The sequence below is a fragment of the Myodes glareolus genome, chromosome 7 (assembly GCF_982192425.1).
Source record: "Myodes glareolus chromosome 7, mMyoGla1.1, whole genome shotgun sequence".
In the NCBI taxonomy this organism is placed as follows: Eukaryota; Metazoa; Chordata; class Mammalia; order Rodentia; family Cricetidae; genus Myodes; species Myodes glareolus.
Genome location: NC_142032.1, coordinates 45,951,447 through 45,970,699, shown reverse-complemented (window position 1 = coordinate 45,970,699; position 19,253 = coordinate 45,951,447). Strand labels below are relative to the sequence as shown.

The 19,253-nt window shown below is 44.0% G+C and overlaps 1 protein-coding gene across 1 annotated transcript in view; it reads left to right on the top strand.

Moving 5' to 3' along the window:
• The first annotated feature begins 6,329 nt into the window (after nucleotides 1–6,329).
• LOC125397392 (guanine nucleotide-binding protein G(q) subunit alpha) overlaps nucleotides 6,330–19,253 on the top strand; it is a 240,040-nt gene continuing 227,116 nt past the window's right edge. The window contains exon 1 of the mRNA XM_085693677.2: nucleotides 6,330–6,912. Coding sequence (XP_085549803.1) covers nucleotides 6,777–6,912 — 136 coding nt within the window. The 5' untranslated portion in view covers nucleotides 6,330–6,776. The remainder of the gene's footprint in view (nucleotides 6,913–19,253) is intronic.

Genomic DNA, 19,253 nt, shown 5'->3' with positions numbered 1-19,253 from the left:
AACTATTACTTCAGGGATCTTACAGCAATTTTGTGCCTTGAAGGGATTTTGGTCGTTGTGACAGATACGGAAAAAAAAAAAAACCAAGAAGTAAAAAAAAAGAGAATATTTTCTATCTAATTTTGCGGTTAGATGGGACATTTTATATTTATCTAAAATTGAATAGCTGCTGGGCGGTAGTGGTGCATGCTTTTAATCCTAGCACTTGGCAGGCTGAGGCAGGTGGATCTCTGAGTTACAGACCAGTCTAGCCTAAAGAGAGAGGCCTGGGACAGCTGGGGTCACACAGAGAAATCCCTGTCTGGAGAAAACAAAAACACACAAACAAAAATTGAACAACTATCACATCTTGACCCACTTAACATAGCAGGTAGAAATACTTAAAGAATAATAGCTATTGATAGGCTAATATTAAGATCATTTCAATCAAAGAGAAGACAAACTAGAGCACTTTAATTACTTATATGTTTTCTGTCAACATATTCTGTGTCATTAATTTATCACACAGTCAGTAACTAGCGACTTCGATTATATATTGTGTCTTGCTATCTAAAGTATAACTGAGTTCATGGCAGAAATAACAACTTTTCTGTAAAGTTGGCTTGGAATTAATATGCGTTTCCATTTGGATTTGAGCAGCAAAGTTTTCCCCAGCTTTTTGATTCCCTAATGATTTCTGATTTCCCTTGGTGAACTCATTTGAGGCTAGGATTCGACAAACTGGATCGAGGAATATTTTACAGAAAAAGCCAAGCTCTGATGGGTACCAAATGGCTAAGTGGTGTGGGCAGTTAGTGAGAGGCCAAGTTCCATGTAGCCAATGTACAATCTCTTTGATAAAAACATCTACTTTTAATTCTTCTAATAAATAAGTATTTTTAAAGCATCTGTTAAACTTAGGTGCTATTCTAGGCATTGGATTCAGAAGAGAACAAGACAGACAAAAAAAAAAAACCTTGGCCTTTTAAAGCTGTACACGAAAATTGCTAAAGGAGACAGGATAAATGATTATCTGATATAGATATATGGAAATAGAAAAGGAGAAATAAATTACTCTGACACACTAATTCAAAATTTCTGCCTTCTACTCAGCATCTCATGTACAGTGCCCACAGGTAGGCAGGTGTGTTACTAAAGAGACTGTGCACTGGTCCAGAGGATGCACAGTGGGGCTTGAACTGCCCTGGTCAGAATCGCTACTATGGACATGGGATTTCAAGTTCTTGGTTAGGAACTGAAATCCGTATTTCTTTTCTCTTCTCCTAATTCTTTGCTCCTTCTCCTCCTCTTCATCCTCCTCCTGCTCCACCTCCTCCTCCTTTTTCTCTTCCTCCTTTTTCTTCTTCTCCTCCTCCTCCTCTTCCTCATCCTCTTCCTCCCTTTCCTCCTTTTCTCCCTTTCTTCCTCCCCCTGCTCCTTTTCCTCCACTCCCCACCCCCACAGGGTTTCCTAAGCTCAGACTGGCTTCAATCTATGTAGTAAAGGATGATATTGAATGTTTACTCCTCCTGTCTCCTGAGTGTTGGGATTACAGACATGTGCCATTAAGTCTGCTTTATGAATTGTTTAGGATCAAACCCAGGACCTTATGAGTACTAGACAAGCACGCTACCAACTCATCTACATCCCTAACCTATGTTACTCCCTGTTATTCAAGTTCTGGAAGGCAGCTATGGTTTTTGTCTGTTTGTTTGTTTGTTTTTCGAGGCAAGGTTTCTTTGTGCAGCTTTGGAGCCTGTTCTAGAACTCGCTCTGTAGACCAGGCTGGCCTTGAACTCACAGGGATCCACCTGCCTCTGCCTCCTTAGTGCTGGGATAAAAGGCATGAGTCACCATTTCCCGGCCACAGCTAAAAGATTTTAGTAAGCACCTGAGTCAAAAACCAGTATTTCTGGGCACAGTGGTGGGCACTTCAAGTCCCATCTTCTCAAAATGATGAGGCAGGAGGATTGCTTAAGTCCAGAGCTCTGGAACTGCGTGAGCAACATAGTGAGACCCTAGCTACAGGACAAAGCATACTTCTGCAGGCACAAAATATATTTGGATAAAGTCAGAGGGCTGTCTGACATGCATTTTCAGGGCTTGCTAAGGCAAGGATGTCCAGGGTAGTCTGTTTCATCTAGGATATCTTTTGGATTTGCAACATATGTATTCTCTCTTGTAAGAGACAGTGTGTTTTGTACCAGGTTTTTCATCTTCAAGTTGACCCTGAAAGGCTTTCAACTAGACAGCACATCATACTGTTTCTGGGATTATAGAACTGTTCCTCTAGGTGGCGCCATCTGCAGCTTTCTCATTTGACCTTACTCCTTGAGGAGTAAGCCTTTATTTCTTGACCAGGGAGTGGTGCTGGCAATTCTGCAAAGAGCAGCTTTTCCCCAACTGATCTAGTATCAGCACTGTCTCAGACTTATTTCCAATCGGCCTTTTAGGTTCCCCATCTGTTGCTTACCCATGCTCCCTGGTTGATTTTAATGGTACCTGGGACTCCCACTCCAAATGAATTGTGTGAGCTAGTCATTCTTAATACATTGTTAGCATTAAGTGCTTCTCTTTTGAACTGGTTATTCTCTTATGCCTGTGGACTTTTAATTTTGTATTGTTTATTCTTTTATCTGTGTGGACTGTCTACCCAAACAGATTATAAGTCTTTAAGAGCTCTGTGTGCCTCAGGCACCTGGCATAACACACCGCCTGCAAGGCTGTCTGCAAGTGTGCTTGCCAGTGATGTAGGTGGTGGCATGCTTGCGCTTATTCAACATCTAAAGAATATGTGTCCTGGGGCTGGAGAGATGGCTCAGAGGTTAAAAGCTCTGGCTGCTTTTGCAGAGAACCTGGATTCAATTCCCAGCACCCACATGATGGCTCATAACCATCTGTAACTCCAGTTCCAGGGGATCTGATGACCTCTTCTTGCCTCGGCAGACACCAGGCACACACATGGTGCAAGACATACATGCAGGCAAAGCACCATATACAAAATAAAATAAAATGAGAATTAATAAAAAAAATAATATCTGTTCTAGGCTGGGTATGGTGGTGAATACTGTTATTCTCAGCACTCTGGACTTAGGTGGATCTCTGTGAGTTCAAAGTCAGCCTGGTCTACAAAGTAAGTTCTGGGTCAACCAGGAACTAGGCTTACTCTTTTGGGTCCTTGAGAGCAGGAAAACCCCTATTGTCAGTCACACATACACACACACACACACACACACACACACACACACACACACACACACAGTGCCTGTTAAGAAGCCATGCTAAGTGACTGGGAACAAACATACAGTCCATGGCCTACTGTCTGGATTTCCCTTCAGGCCTTTCTTCCTCAGGTCATTTTGGAAGAGTCTTTTCATTTTACTCTCGGACTCTGCCTCCATGAGACTTCAATATGTCTTTATTTGTCTGCCTTCCTTCCTTCCTTCCTTCCTTCCTTCCTTCCTTCTTTCTTTCTTTCTTTCTTTCTTTCTTTCTTTCTTCCTTTCTTCTCATCCCCCAAGGCTGGGCAATAGACTGGGGTGCGTCGGGTAGGTAGGTTTCTGACGTGGGATACCACAGGGGAGATAACAGTCTGTTTTCTCTGAAGTTCAGAGCTTCTAGGACTTTGTGGTTTGCCTTTCAGCCACCCAGTAATCACCTTCGAGTTCTTGGAATGGCTTATCATCCTGCAGTCTGTCTCCGGTGATTTTGATTTGGAATTGTTTTTTTTTCTTTAAGTAGCGTACATACACATTTATGAAAAACACTTTCTTTGTTCTATTCTTTTGGTTCTATTCTTCTTTTGTATCATCTTTTTCTTTTTTCCCAGGGGATATCTCCTTCAGTGGGCCAGACTGGGATTCCAGACAGGCCTGAGTACTTCCACACTAAGCTAATCCTACACGTTCTTTTGGGTATATTGAAATGCTTCTTTCCCGTGATGTCATCCAACTCTTCCAAACAGGATCATTGCCTTTACCCAACATTCACACAAATTAATTCTGCTTTGTCTTCTGCATTGGTTCAGAGCTGCTACATGCCCACAAAGTGCAAGGATCGCGCTGTAGGCCCTGAGCCCTCCTTTCTGCATCTTAACTGTATTTACTCATAGCAGGCAGCTAATCCTTGTTTGTTGATTTAATGAACTGGAATTTTGTAATATGAACCCTGTTTAGTTGCATAATTTAGAGTCTATTCTTCTAGAAAACACTCAACACCATAATGAGTTTCTGTATGGACTTCATTTGTTTGATTAAGGTTATGGGGATATTTGCTTGGCAAATGCTTTCCAGATACCATCAAAGGGTTTGGGATCGATTTAGGTTCATGCTTGGAATTTTCTCTTCCTGTTTCCTTCTTGATGTCCTTATATAGCTTTATCCTGTGTGTTGCTGGTGTTTCTTACTTCCTTATTTCTTCCCAAAGAGTGTTAGTTCCCCTACTGATTGTTTTACCATTTAAATTTCTAGTAAGTGCCAGAGGGTGTCCCTGAGGTTGAGACAGAAGTGATAAAACAAAGTGATAAAACAATTAAGCCAAAACATATTACTGACACCATAATGGCACCCTTCGTCTCAGGCTCCTTAGGAAACCAGACCTGAGAAGTTGATCATTTTGTTTTCCAGTGCTTTGTGTCCCTCCAACACACATACACACACACACACACACACACACACACACACACACACACACACACACACAGAGAGACAGAGAGAGTCATGCTATTCCCTGAAGCCATTTTACATTTCTGCCTATTGACTGAATCTTCAGTCATTTTAAGTTTTACTTTTCACAGCAAATCTGATAGCTCTTTGAAGGGACTGATATAAAAGGGGTGAGAGGTCTTCTTTGCTGTCTTGGTCAGATTTTTTTTTTTTAAAGTAGAGTTTAAAACATACAGATTTTATGTCCACAACTCGATCCGAGTCCTGGCTTAGCAAGTGAATGTGTGCAGCACCAAGGAGGTGGAGAATAAGGCAAACTGGAGGAAAGACTTTGACATTCAAGACTGTTCGTTGTGAATTTGTAGCAACGGTTACGAGCTTACCTTGCAGCCTGGTTCAACAGGGGTAGTTCATGGGAACCACAAAATGTGAAGGCCTAAGCTTCTCTAAAGGTAGGAAAATAATACGGATCTCACCTCTTGTTGAGGCACACTGAATCTGAATGAACAATTTCCTCCCCAAATAAAACCTTGAATGAACAAGATCTTTTCTGTTTATTAGCAAACTGTCTCAAACAAATTAGAAGTGTAAAAACTAAACAGAATTTTGCTTCAACGATATTAAGTTTTTTCATTCTCTTCTCCCCCTTTTCCTTGATACAAGGTCTCATACTGCTCAGGTAGCAATCCTCCTGCCTCAGTCTGTTGAATGTGGATCTTATGGGCGTAAACCCGTATACCCGACTCTTCCCCTTTATTTTGTACTTCTTGGCTTTCTCCCAAAAGTCATCCTTAACTGTCAAGGTGCAGAAGGGTCAATCCTATAATGCTGGGCTGTTTAACAGAGTGTGCTGGTAGGAAGACAGAAAGCACTTCAGTGACCCGAAAAGTTGGAACCTATCAGGAGGCTCTTGGAAACTTGGGCAGCTTCATTTTTCTCTTCCGATTCAGATTTCTATCTGGAGATACCGAGGACAGTTCCGTCCACAAATCTCTCGGTAACTGCCCCCCACCCACTGCGAGTCAGTGAAAATCGTTTCTCTTCCATGAGTACCCCACTTTCTACGACGGCTCTAGGGTTAGAGGCCACTCGAGGCACTCAGTGGCGTTTTAGAAATAGGAAAGGGCAGCAGGGCTGCAGGGCGGCCCGAGGCGCAGCGCGTGGGCACCGCGCAGGGATCCCACGGCGCCGGCGGCCGGAGGGGCAGGCCGAGGCCGCCATATTCTCGCCGACCACGCCCCGGAGGCCCGCGGCAGCCGAAGGTCGCTGTCCGCCCGCCGGCCCCGCTCGAGCGGCCGTGACCGTCGCGCCCTGGCCGGGCCAGCGCGGGAGGGAGGTGGCTGCGGAGCGGGGCGGGCAGCCGGGGGCGGGGCGAGCTGCCGGGGGCGGGGCGAGCAGCGCTCGAGCCGTCCTGGAAGGGCTGAGGCCCCGCCTCCCTCGCTGCGCCCGCCCCCTGCGCCCGCCCTCCTCGCGCCGCCGCCGCCTCCCTCCCGGATCTGTGCTCCAGTTCAGAGAAAGGAGAAAATGTGTGTGTGTGGCGAGGGGGAGGGCGAGCACTGAGCAGCCGCGGCGCGCCTGGCAATCGGGCCGGGTGGGCGTCCGGCGGAGGCGGGGGCGGAGGCGGGGAGCGCGCGGCGGCCGGCTGCCCGGTTTGCGCGCGAGCCGAGTGGGCGCGGGCAGGCCGAGGGCGCCCGGAGCCGAATCGGGTGGCGGCGAGGAGCGGACGCGCTGGGCGCGCGGAGGAGCCGTCGGCGGTCGCTCGCTGCGGGGCCGCCTCGGTGGATGAGCTCGGGCCGCTGGGCGCACAGCCTAGGGCAGCGGCGGCGGCGGCGCGGTGCGCCAGGAGGGCCGCGCGCTCCCCGGGAAGGCGGCGTGTGAGAGCGGTCGGGCGCGGCGGCCTTTCCTCGCGCGCCCCAGGCCCCCGGCCCCCGCTCGTTCCCGGCCCGCCTGGGCTGCGGGCCCGGCCGTCTTCCTCACCGCGGCTCCCCTGAGCTCGTCCCGGACGCGCGCCCGGGCGGCTGGGTTCCTAGGCTGCCGCTGCCTCGGGGGAGCGAGGGCGGAGGGTGTGTGTGTGTGTGTGTGCGCGCGTGTGAGTAGGGCGCCGGCGGGGCTGCAGCGAGGCACTTCGGAAGAATGACTCTGGAGTCCATCATGGCGTGCTGCCTGAGCGAGGAGGCCAAGGAAGCCCGGAGGATCAACGACGAGATCGAGCGGCAGCTGCGCAGGGACAAGCGCGACGCCCGCCGGGAGCTCAAGCTGCTGCTGCTGGGTGAGTGCGGCCCTCGGGCCCGGCTGCCCCCCGCCCCGGGCTAGCCGCTGCCCTCCCCGCGCGCGCCCCCGGCCGGCACCCGCACCCGCGCGCGCGCGCGCACCCAGGGGCCGAGGGCCGGGGCTGCCCTGCGCGGAGCCGCGGCGTGCGCCTTCGGTGGCGGTCAGGGCCGACCGAGCTCTGTGCGCCGCGTCTGCGGGACGGCTGAGCTTTCGCGCGAGCGGCGCGGGTGGGCGATGGTGTGCAGTGCGGTGGCCCGCCAGCGTCCATTGTGGCGCGTTGTGGGGTGGAGAGGGAAGGGTGGAAACGGGGAGCAGATCGAGGGCTGGATTCGGCTAGGAAAAGGTGCTGTGGAAACCGTGGCCGGTGCTCCAGAGAAACCCGGCTAATGGACTGGGCAGGGGCGGGGCGGGAAAGGCTAGCCCAAATGGGCTCTACTGTCGTCTAGGCCACTGAGAGGAGCGACCCCCCAAGAGTTGCTTGGCCGGTGGATGGTGACAGGCGTCTCTTCTGCACCATTCCTTCCGGATAAAGATGAAGGACCAGGGAGGGTTGTGCTGTGTGGTTGTTGACAGCGGATGGGTATCTTTTGTTTAATGAGGCGACCCAGATGTATGCCTGAATTCACTGCAGTTTCTACTGGAAACCAGCGCAGCCTCTAGTTATTCTCCTGGAAACAAACAGAAACCTTTTGTTTCAAACGGACATTTTAGTATCTTGCCATCTGGGCTCCAAGAAAAACGGGAAGAATGCGAGAAAATTTCCCTCTAATCCCGTTTAAAAAAAAAACAAAAATAAAAACAAACCAAAAACGACAACCCAACACGCTATGTTAATACGAAGTTAGCGTTAATACGAAGTTAGCAAGAAAATTCTTTCAAAAGGAATTATGTTATTATCTCCGTCAAAATGTTCAGAAGCAAGCGATCAGGGTTCACTTACAAGCTAGCATGACATAAGTCTAAGCTATTGTGGTAGGAAGCGTGAACAGTTTTGCAGAATACAGGCCTGAAAAATGTCTGCACTTGTGTTTATTTGTATGAGTAAAAATAATGCTTCTCAAACATTTCTGTAAGAAAAGGATACTGCATTGTTAGTTTGAATTTGAGAAGCGCCCTCCTCCTTTTTTATGTGGAGCATTCAATCTGCTGGCTCCAGGAACCCATTACCTTTGGGACTGAACTGCTTATGTACTGGATTGCTTACGATCAGGAGCAAAATATTATATTCACAAATGGTTACCAATGCTGTCTCCTCGCCTCGACTTAAGTCTTCATATTGAAATCTAGCTAAGTAAATGTGCAAATATAAAGTGTTGATAAGGAACAGAAGGCAAGGGGCAGCATGGAAAGGTGGGTTTCAGAGAAACAAAACCAGGGGAACAGGAAAATTGGAAAAGTAAAGCCAGTCTACCCTTGTCATTTTATCATTTCTGTTAACTTCTCATGACTGAAAATGGAGTGCCTTTTTTTTTTTTTGAGAAGGAAAAAGCAAGGGCAAGTGGAATAAATATATAGTGTTCCAGTATACAATTAAGAGGAAAAACATGTATTTTAGAGATTTTCTCTGAGACCTGGGTTTTAATTTTCCTTTGTTTACAGTCTTCATATGTTTGTGTTTAGCTAGGAACAGGGCATTTGAGGTCTTGTTAACCAAACTTATTTGCCTGAAATTTGACAGCTCGAGGTTTCCCAGCAGCTGTGAGTTTGTTCAGTTTGCCAGAGGGCCTAGCTTTAAATGCCTGAGAAAGGAATACACTTACAGAGATACTTAATTACATGCTATGTATTTTAATAATATATCATGCTTTTAAAAATGAACGTGGAAATGATTGCTAAGAAAAACCCCACAGTTTTACTGGTAAAAAAGTGGTAGGTATAAGTGTGTGGCTGCCTACCCCCCACTTATTATACCTTTGAGCAGGGTTTCACCCAGCCTCACCTCCCTATCAAAGACAGACCGTTAAGAGGTGGGAGAAAGATTTGCTGTTTATTCAGCACCTACATTCATGAGCAGTGTTTAAAAACTCTAGTTATCTGTCAGAAACAGGAGCCTGGACATCATTGAACCATCGCTACTGACCTCAGCCTAGATCGGCTTCTCCCCCACTATTTGTGTAGTCATGGCAGACATTAAGTGTGGATTTCTCTGTGTGTGTATATGGGGATGTGACTTTACAAGCTTAGGAGTTTAGCAAGGGACTACTGAGCCTTGATTTGAACAAGGAAGGATTTTGGGGAGGGGCTCCTTTGGGAAATTCCTGGTCTTGCTGCTTTGTGAGTAGTCTTCATTCTTAGTTCTTCTGTTTGTTTCCCCAACCCCCATCCAGAGATCACAGAATATATTCCCTCACAGTTTCCAGAGATCACAGAATATCTTTCCTCACAGTTTCCAGAGGAGATCACAGAATATTCCTTCACAGTGTAAAGTTCCTTCTGCAGCTTTGACCATTTGTTTATGTGGAGGAATCACCCTTGTGTTGAAACGAAATTCTGTGTAAAATTGTTTTCAGAGTAAGTTTTAGTTCAAGGCTGACATTCATGGAAAGGGTTTGCTCCACAGGGTTGTAATGCATTGTTCACGTAATTTTTTATTTCTTAATACTGTAGCAGTATCACAAAACTGTGACTATCTGTGTGGCAGTAAAATTTGGACTCTTTTGGGCATCACTTATGCCAAAGTGATCCACATTTCTATGGTTATACATTTTGGTTTTATTCTTCTTGAAGAATGATCTCTGACTTTTCGTCACACTAAGAGCTTCATTTTAACTTTGTCATTTTTTTGTCTTGTCTCTTTCATTCATTCATATGAGTGTGTTTTCTTTGACACCTCAAAGAAAACTTTATATTCTATATAGAATATACTAGAAGGTATTTGATATTTAATATCATGCCTTTATAGTTGAATCATCATGATTATTCATTAGATATTTCTGGTTTTGATACATAGATCACAGCCTTTAGTTATTGATTTGTCTTCCAATTTCTGAGGAGCAAATGGCCCTGAATGCTTTAGGTCATAGATATTCACGGGAAAGTTTTCTTCGATTCCTTAAAGATATTACCTGTCTCCTCTTTGACCTGTTGTTTTACATGTGTTTAAAATCTCTACTCTGTAGACCTTACTCATCAAATTAGCAAAACCTTTTTATTTATGGATTCCTCCTATTGAAAATAGGCAGTGTTTAGATCAGTCTTAAATGGAAGAACATATGTACTTGGCCTTTGGGAGTGAATCACACACATATTTAACAGTTTTTATCTGTTCCATTCCGCAAGTTTATGAGGGTAGGATTGTGTTTGTTTTGTTCACTGCTAAATTCCAGCTTCTAGGACTGTGTCTGTAAAAGTGGTCTTAATCAATACTTGCTGAATACATAATTTTGTCTCTTGAAAAAAGTCACATGTAGTTCTTTGAGGCGGCAAGCTACACATGCATCCCAGGGTGTTAGACGGCTGCGCAGTACGTTATGTTTTGTGCTGGGTATGTTAGAATGGGAACAGCTTTTGATAATGGGAATCTAACCTAGCATCTCACACTTACTAGGCAAGTGCTCCAACTTTATACTTCTTATTTTGAGACAAGTTCTCACTAAGTTGTCTAGGGAAACTACAAATTTGGATCCTCCTGCTTTATCCTCTTGGCCAGCTAAGATCACAGACCTGCACACTAGGCCCAGGCCAGTCATGCTCATAAAATGTAAATTTCAAGCCGAACAGTCCATTCTATACTTTGATTACTGTTAATCATATAAAGGCTAGTTGAAGTACATCGTATTTTTACTGGATAGTTTTCTCCCATGATACATTGATCATAGTGAATTTTTAGTATTCCTTTGATGATCAAGCAGCTTTTTGTGATTAATACAGACACCAACATGAAGGAAACTTCAGTGGTTAAGTACAGACTGTTAGGAATTGGAATTTGCATTGAAAATTATAGGTATAAAGCAAGAATGGACCTGGCAGGTTGAGAGTGGGTGCTGTGTCCAATTTAAGTTGGAGAGTATTGCTTTGTGCACATTTAAGTACTCTTCCAATTCCCCTTAAGTAGCTGTCAGGGTTGGCTGCCCTGAACCTCCTGCCCTGGAGATAACAAAATATGATGTTGCTGTAATGACTGACCACTTGTTTTGTTTTGATGCTTTTTCATCTTTTTAAAATAAGTGTTCAATTACATTTTGAAAAATCAAGATTTATTTGTATGCATTTTCTCCTTTTTTTTTTTAAAAAAGAAAACCAAAAAACAACAACAACAACAAAAAAAATGAAGTATTTATATCTGAAGGCTGAAATGGGGACAGGTCTTAGAAATGGAAGCCGTGGCTCTGACAGCCTTCAGAGTAAGGTTTTCACAGCGCCGTGTGGATTCTCTATCCTTAGCTGACACGCATCTGTCAGGTTTGGGATTTTGAATCTTCATCCGAGATTTTGGACTAAATTAAAGCCCCACTGAGGGTTTTTCTGTGTGACGTTATTCTGTGTGAATCTATTCAAATATTCGTATGATGGGGTTGAGAAGAGAACCAGAAGAGCCATCTAGTAGCCATCTTGTTTACCACAAACAAATTCGGGAGCTGCTTATTAGAAATACTAACCCAGTTCCCTTTTACGAGGTGGCTTATGTTCATTTTTCAGAAGTACTCAATAAATTTAGTGAGGGCTTTTTTTTTTTAAATATTATTATTACAGATGAGTTTCTAAGGACCCGAAACAGCTTTTGTAGCTATGAGGCTATTTGTGCTATGCTAAACTTAGCAGAAAAGGGAAAAGGTTTTTCTTCATGATCCAGCCAAGCTTTATAGTGGAGAAGAAATGAACAGGACTTTCCAGGGTGATTTTGCTTCCAGCATCCACATGAGTTTTTCTTTGATGTTAGTGGAATGATGATCGGGGTTGGAGAGGGAAAATCGGGAGTGAAGGAGATGTCTTGGAAGAGAGAAGCCATTTTCAGGTTGAAAATGTTTTCTCAAGAAGGCGGAGGGGCTGTCTCCTGCAGTCATGGTGGATTAGGTTGAGAGGGATACGTACATTTGTAACAACAGATTTAAACTCATTTCTTGGCTGAAGAAGCAAGCAAGTGGTAATTATCAAAGGGAAACTTCTACAGTGGCTTTTTGATCTTCATTAAGATTTGTCAGAATTAATCCTAGGGAAGTGTGAAATAGCAATAAAAGGTAAGATGTGTGATTGTTAGTAATTAAATCTGCGACAGTAACTGTACAGCAAACAGAACATTTTCTCGTGTTTTGCTTAGTGGAGTAACATGAAGGACATCTGATCTGAGACCCGGACCCTGTTTTGATAAGCCGCTGTTGCTAATGGTGTTTCATGTCCACTTCTGATCTGCTATCTTATCTAATGAGTGGCAGTATGACAGAAGGACCTGTCCATACTGACAAGATGGATTAGTGTCCAAAGTGGTCGTGAGTCTGCGTAACACAGAAAAATAAACCCAAACTGCACTTGCCATGTTAGTCAGGCTGGGGGTTAGCCTTCATACCACCTGTCGTTTCTGAAGTCAGCACGGAGTATTTGCTAAAAGCTTTTATTTGTTGGTGCAGGGGGTTGACTCTAGGGACCCATGTGTACTAACCATGTGCCTACTGACTGCGGAGCTACACCTTGCCTCCAGCCTCATTATAGTTCAGTATTAAAGAACAAAATTAGTATCATTCATAAGTAAAATTATGAAGTTCTTGCAAATCCACTTACCAAACAAATACTTGCCAGTGACTGGAATATAAACTTTTCATCCAGATTTTCTTTCCAGTCATATATTAAGAAAAAATAGGCACCCATCAGATGCGGTCCACATGAAGAAATGTTAATTACTTCTGTTAAAGCTATCTGCTGCCTAAAACGTTGCTTAGTTATGTGCCAACAGGAAGGACATAGTCTCTAGGCAATTTCTTGGTTGTTGCCTATGTCAAATTGCTGGCTTTTCTGTTGCTTCTTCATGTAAAAGAAAAAGGCAAAATGTATTGTAGACTGTTGTATAGCATCCACATAAGCAGGGAGAGCAGGTTGTCTGAAGAATGGGATTCCTAAGTTTATGTTCATTGTTTCCTTGAATCAGGTCATGTTTTGCTTGGAACTGAGAAACTCCTGGAATGAAGCTCCTGGAGGGCAAATATGGTGGCTCTTGGATCTCTGTGTCTCAGCATTACACCTAGCACAGCTGACCTTACCCTGCCTTTATTTTCAATAAGTAGGAATGTAGAGGCAGCTGGATTCCCACAACAAAGAAGAGTAGGGAGGAAACAAATGCGAATTTCTTGCTTTTTTCTGATGGGTATAGTCTGTCTGTTCTCCGCTTTCTATTTCTTTGTTGAGTAGTGGCGCCTAGGGTACACAGTCAGAGGCCCTGTGTTTTAGAGGTGTAAGGCTTGGCCTCCTGGCTTCCCACTCACTTTCTGCTAAGAATGTTTCAATGTCACATTGCTTCAGGATGGAAAGCCATAGACGCAGCTGGTCCGGTGGAGTGCTGGTGGCCACACAAGACCTTTGAAATTTCAGAGTCCCATGCACAGTTACTGCAGGATTAATCTTGGATTGTGGCCAGTTGGATTGCTTTACAAACAAAGTAGTTTCAAGTAAGTGTTTAATGGATTGTGGTGTGGTTGGGATCTGAAGTGTTACTAACGTCATTATATTCCCGAAACCTCACAGAAGGGAACAATAATTGATCCACAAATTAAGGAGAAAGGGGTAGAGTGAAACTTTTTGACTCTGCTACAGGAAGTGAGCAGTCATGTTTAGAACTCAGTATGTATATTCCTTGGAGATAGCCTTGTGATCCCCCCCCCTTTGGAGAACTGAAAACATGAATTGCCTTTTTCAAGAATTTGACTTTTTTTTTTGATCATTATTTGTTAAAAACTGGAAATTTAATTTCTTTTAAAGGTTTCTTTTGTGTTTTAAAACATTACATTGTTTTTATTTTTGTTTTTTTGTGTACTGTCTTTGCTGTAGGGGTGGCAGTGCCATCATTGGTCTCTTTGCCACTGTTTATAACCTGGTAGCTGTAACTGTCTGGAGAGGTACTTGTACTCTGCCCAGCTCTTCTTCACGCTTACAGTTTTGGGTACCACATCCCATATGAATACCTCCCACCTGTTTACTCTCTCTTTATTTAGTCAGGCCCTCTAGATGTTTCTGCATGCATATTTCCTCAGACTTCGAGAACTTCCCGTTTCTGTCAGACGTCATGTGGCAGTGAGCTGTGTGTGAAGTTGAGTGCCTCAACACATTGAAATAAGGGAAGGGCTCTGTCATTGAAGTAAAGACTCTGGTCTGCAAAGCAAAAGGCATCATTACCCAACAGAATGTCACATCCTTCTTCCTTCCTTTTCCAGAGGGCAGGGACTTGAGATTGGTTCATGATTACCAGCAGAGAGCTAGTGAACCAGGCAGGGTAATCTGATGGGCTGCTGGGTTTGCAAATAGGATGCTGTGTGCTTGCTGGAATGGGGAAGGTGCTTTGGGCTGTCGGCTGTGTGGTGTAACAACACATCTTTGCTAGGCAGCGCCTTGAACACTCTATTCTCAGTTTTTTTGAGAGCCTTAATCGTGTCTCTTCCTGATTGCATTTCTGTACAGATCATTAGGGAGGATGTGTCTTTGTTATACCTAGTCAGTCTGGGGTACATTCCTTTAGCGTGTGTGTTTGTGTGTTTCAAGGTAAAGACACAATAGTCTTTTTTCTTTTGCCACATGAATTGATATTTTAAGGTCTGTACTTCACAGAACGTTTGCCTTATAATCAGTGTGTGTTCTTTCTGCACATGGCGGATGCAATTTTCCTCTTGTCCTAGAGAGATGACCCATTTCCTGCGACTGGTTCTAATAATACAGGATGACTTTAATTCTTGTTCATAGTTTGTCCTTAAAAGAATTGCAGGATACTTAAGTGCTTATTAACTCTCTTCGCTCTGTAGCTCTTGTGGCATATTTTTGAGGACTGACAAGTCATACAATTATTTGAAACGATGGCAGATTGGCTTTGTGAAATAATTAATCACGATTGTGGTGCCATTTGGAATAACTGACGTATATCTTCCCCCGACCTGTAAAAGGCAGTCAGTATTCCTGCCCCACTTGTCTTGATTGTTCACCCCCATCCCAGTGATCTCTGCTTAGATTGTTTGTTTTTCTATAGAAACGTGGATTAAAGACATGAAATGAGAAAGATCCCCAAGGACCATATGAACTTAGAAACTCCCTTCTCTTTTGTAGTGTTTGTCCTAGTTCAACTGCGTATGAGGGGTCTGAGTGTGTGGGAGAGGGGAGGGCACCCCACTTCTTTCATGAGCTTTACTAGGAAGCATTTGCCAGGCTGGTAGGCTTCTGTAGACTAGCTTGGATCTTCTCTCTCCTGGCTGCTGTAACTCAGTGTGATGCAAACAGCCCTGCTGGTGGTGGTGGGGTGGACAGGGCGCTCTTACTCAGTAAGCAAGGCCTGGGAGGGAATGAGGCTTCAGCTGTCCAGCGCTCCCTCCTGCTGCCTGGCGTGCTGCTGATAGGAGCTCTGTCTTCACAGGGAGTGGTATCAAAATCCTTCTGTCATATCAGCATGGGTCTCTTGCTTCCTACAGGAAAGGCGATATCCTGGGAGGCACGGGGTGGAGCTGGAGAGGCAGTGCTGGTTCCCTGCTCTGCTTAGGCAGGGGTCTTTTATTTATTTGTTTTTTTAAACTACTCTTGCCAGATTCCTCTGACTTGATGCTTTTGTTTTTGTTTCACTGGACTTTAAGCATTGCTTCTACTACTTTACAAATAATCTCAGTTCCCCAGTGAGACTGCCATTTTCTGTGAGTGATTACTAGTAGGCTGGTGAGGTGGGATTAAGGCCCCACATTCCAAAGAGGAACACACTGGAGGCTCTTTTGTATCTGTTTGGAGCTAGTAGGAAAGATGTAAACAGGAAAGATGCAGCAGTAAGCGGAGCATTCATGTTCATTATATCACTGTGCCCCTCCTTGGTGCTTATAGTATATCCAGGAAAATGTCTGTGGCAGGGATATATAGAGAGTTTTATACTTTTTTGTTTTAGATATATTTGTACCATTCTAGTTGGCGTGTGCACAGTTGAGAGGAACCGTAAGGAAACAACTTCCTGTGTCCCTTGTCTGCATCTCTAGAAGCACTATAGTCAAAGAAACACCAGCAGAACTCTTACTGAGGTCTTGGGAAAACCGAGCCAAATTCTGCTGGAGACGCCAGGCTGGTAACTGACATCGCCAAAGCCTGCTGTCTTCTCGGCATCTTAGCATCAGGCTCTTGACTTTGCTCTTGGACTTGGGGCTGGACAGTAGTAAGGCAAGAACAGTCGCACAGTCACAGAGCAGAGACTAGAGATGGGAATCTAAGGTGTGGAGAGGCAGAGTGTGCTGCTGCTGTGTTTACCAGACTCTGGAAGGGTGGCAGGGGAGCAAAGGAGAAATGTCTGTCCTTCTGTCCTGTGGCCTCCACCAGGAAGAGCAGGCCAGTGCTTCTTCGTCCTCCAGCCTCCCTCTCCCATCTCTTGGACTTCATTCTCAGTCCTCCGCGGTGAGTTGGGAGATGGGCATTCAGGGAATCTTGAGTTGGGTGGGGGACTGCTTTGCAGTCACTCTCCTGTAGATTAGGGCATTCAGTTCAGAGCTCATGTGCAGCAGAGTATTGCAGAGAACCATCCACATTTAAAAGGAAAGGTTGCAGCCTGGCTCCATCATGGCTTTTCTTAATTTTTATTTTTTGTCAGCTTCTTGAGGTGCATAAAATGTCTATTCTGAGAGCCCTGCTCTCCTGTGATAGGCCATGAGGGTGTGTCGTGAGCCACCCTTGCCCAGGAAATGCTTCTATTTGGCTTGCTTCTGTAGCAGAGCACATTTCAGCTGCCCAGAGCAATAAGAAAATAAGCAATATGTTGAGCTATTCTTGCCAGATTGATACTCAGATAGAGGCATGTTTTGTTGAAAGAACTTAAACATTTTAATAGAGAAGAGGCTATTAAGGGTCAAGGGGGTCGTTATCTTTAGTTCTTTTGTGGGCTTCTGTTTCTTTCTTTCTTTCTTTCTTTCTTTCTTTCTTTCTTTCTTTCTTTCTTTCTTTCTTTCTTTTTTTTAAACATCTAGAATCTCATGTAGCTCAGGCTGGTCTTGATTCACTGTGTGAATTCACTGTGTAGCCGAATTCACTGTGTAGCCAAACTTCATTGTGTAGCTGACTTTAAATTCTTGATTCTTCTGCCTCTACCTCCTAAATTAAGTGCTGGGTTTATAGGCATGGGCTTCTATACTCAATTCAGTGTGGTCCTGGGAATGGAACCCAATGCTTCCTACATGCTAGGCAAGACTTCTCTAATTGAACCGTATCCCCAGTCCTCTAGTGTAGACTTTAAAAAGTATTTTTGAAAATAGCCAGCTCTCTGCACTCCACAGCCAGGTGCTTGCTGAGCTTTCCTTTCTGTGAACTACATCTGGGCCCCTCACCTAGCATTTCTTTTTATTTTTATTTATTTTTTGAGACAGGCTTTCTTTATGTAGCTCTCCCTGTCTTGGAACTTACTCTGTAGACCAGACTGGTCTTGAACTCACAGAGGTCCTCCTGCCTCTGCCTCCTAACCTTCATAGTGCTGGGATTAAAGGTGTGTACCACCCCCAACCCTGCTATTCCTTAACCTTTTTTTTTTTTCCGGTTTTTTGAGACAGGGTTTCTCTGTGTATCTCTGGTTGTCTTGGAACTCGGTAGACCAGGCTGGTCTCAAACTCACGGAGATTTGCCTACTTCTTTCTCCCTGAGTGCTGGGATTAAAGGCGTGCACCACGATCACCCAGCTCCCTAACATTTTTAAAGAGGGCTCAGTGTCTGTTTCTAATTGAGACCAGCATTGAAAAATGGAGCTGCACTTAACCACAGTACCAACTGAATGGGATTTCTAGACTCAAAATATGGTAAAATGTATTTTGAAAAAAGTGAGTGATTTGAAAGAACTAGTGCTAGAACAAAAAGATACTTGAAATCAGTCTGTAGTTTCATGACTCATTTTCTGATGGAACTAATTATTTGCTTTAGCTGACTTCACGCAGCCTAGTCTTGACCGACAGTAGTAAGGCTGGAGGGGAAGTAGTTGCTGTGTCCAGTGACTGATGCTCTGTGGACATTCATACCTTTTTCTTGTTATTTTCTTGAGACAGGGTCTCACTCTGTAGCTCTGACTATCCTGGAGCTCAGGATAGTCAGCCTGTAGACCAGGCTGGCCTTTCGCAAAGATCCACCTGCCTCTGCCTCCCTGGTGCTCATTCTTAGGATGCTTCTGTTGGGCTATTTAAGATGTTCCCTTAGAAGTGACTGGAACGTCAGAAGACACTTATGGTGACAGGTCCCATACCTTTTCTCTGATTAGCACCTTGCATTTTCTTGTTAGAGTTGTTCCTTTGGAGGAAATGATAAAACATTATGTATATTTCCTTAGGGAAACTTCATCTCTAAATGCCTTTTCACCAAAGACCTTTGAGAAGCATGTTTTCTGTAGGATTTCCTGCTCCAGACTATACTTACTCTGGAACTGAGTCTTCTCTGGGGTTTTTCTAAATCCCCAGAGTCTGAATTACTCCTCAAATTTCAGTGTATCCTCCAAGGATTAGTTAATTAATGCCTTGTGCATCAATCAGTAGACCCAAGTCATGTGGTCACACAATTTTTTTATATTTATTATATATATTTAATGTCAATATTCTTCCTTTGTAGTATTGAATTTATATTGGTTATTTTTTTAATTAGAGGTGAGCATTTAATATTTTTTCAGGTAGTTTAATTGTTTTTTCTTTTTTTCCTTTTTTTTTCTTTTTTTTTTTCTCTTGGTTTTCTGAGACAAGTTTTCTCTATAAACAGTACTGACTGTTCTGGAACTCCCTGTGTAGACCAGGCTGGCCTTAAATTCACAGAGATCCATCTGTCTTTGCCTACCAAGTGCTGGGATTAAAGGCATGCGCCACTACTGCCTGGCAAGAATTTTCTTATATCCTTAAATACTTTATATTTCTATGTTAACCTTTGAGTAAATGACATCCATTCTGTTATTTAATTATTTTTTTTTGTTTTTCAGTAATCAAGAAATTATAGAAATAGTGAGTAGATTTTTTTTATACACAATTGAAAAGATGGTTTTAAAATTAATTAATAAATATATCCAAAATGTTCCAATATAACTTAAGAACTGTGACCTTTTTCTGGGTGTTGCTCCTTTCTATTCTGTTGTGTTTTCCAGTGTTTCTTGTGTAGGTATGATCACACTGTACAGTTTGATACTGTTGTAAGCATGTTCTATGTGGTGTTATAGAGTTCCCCTTTCCC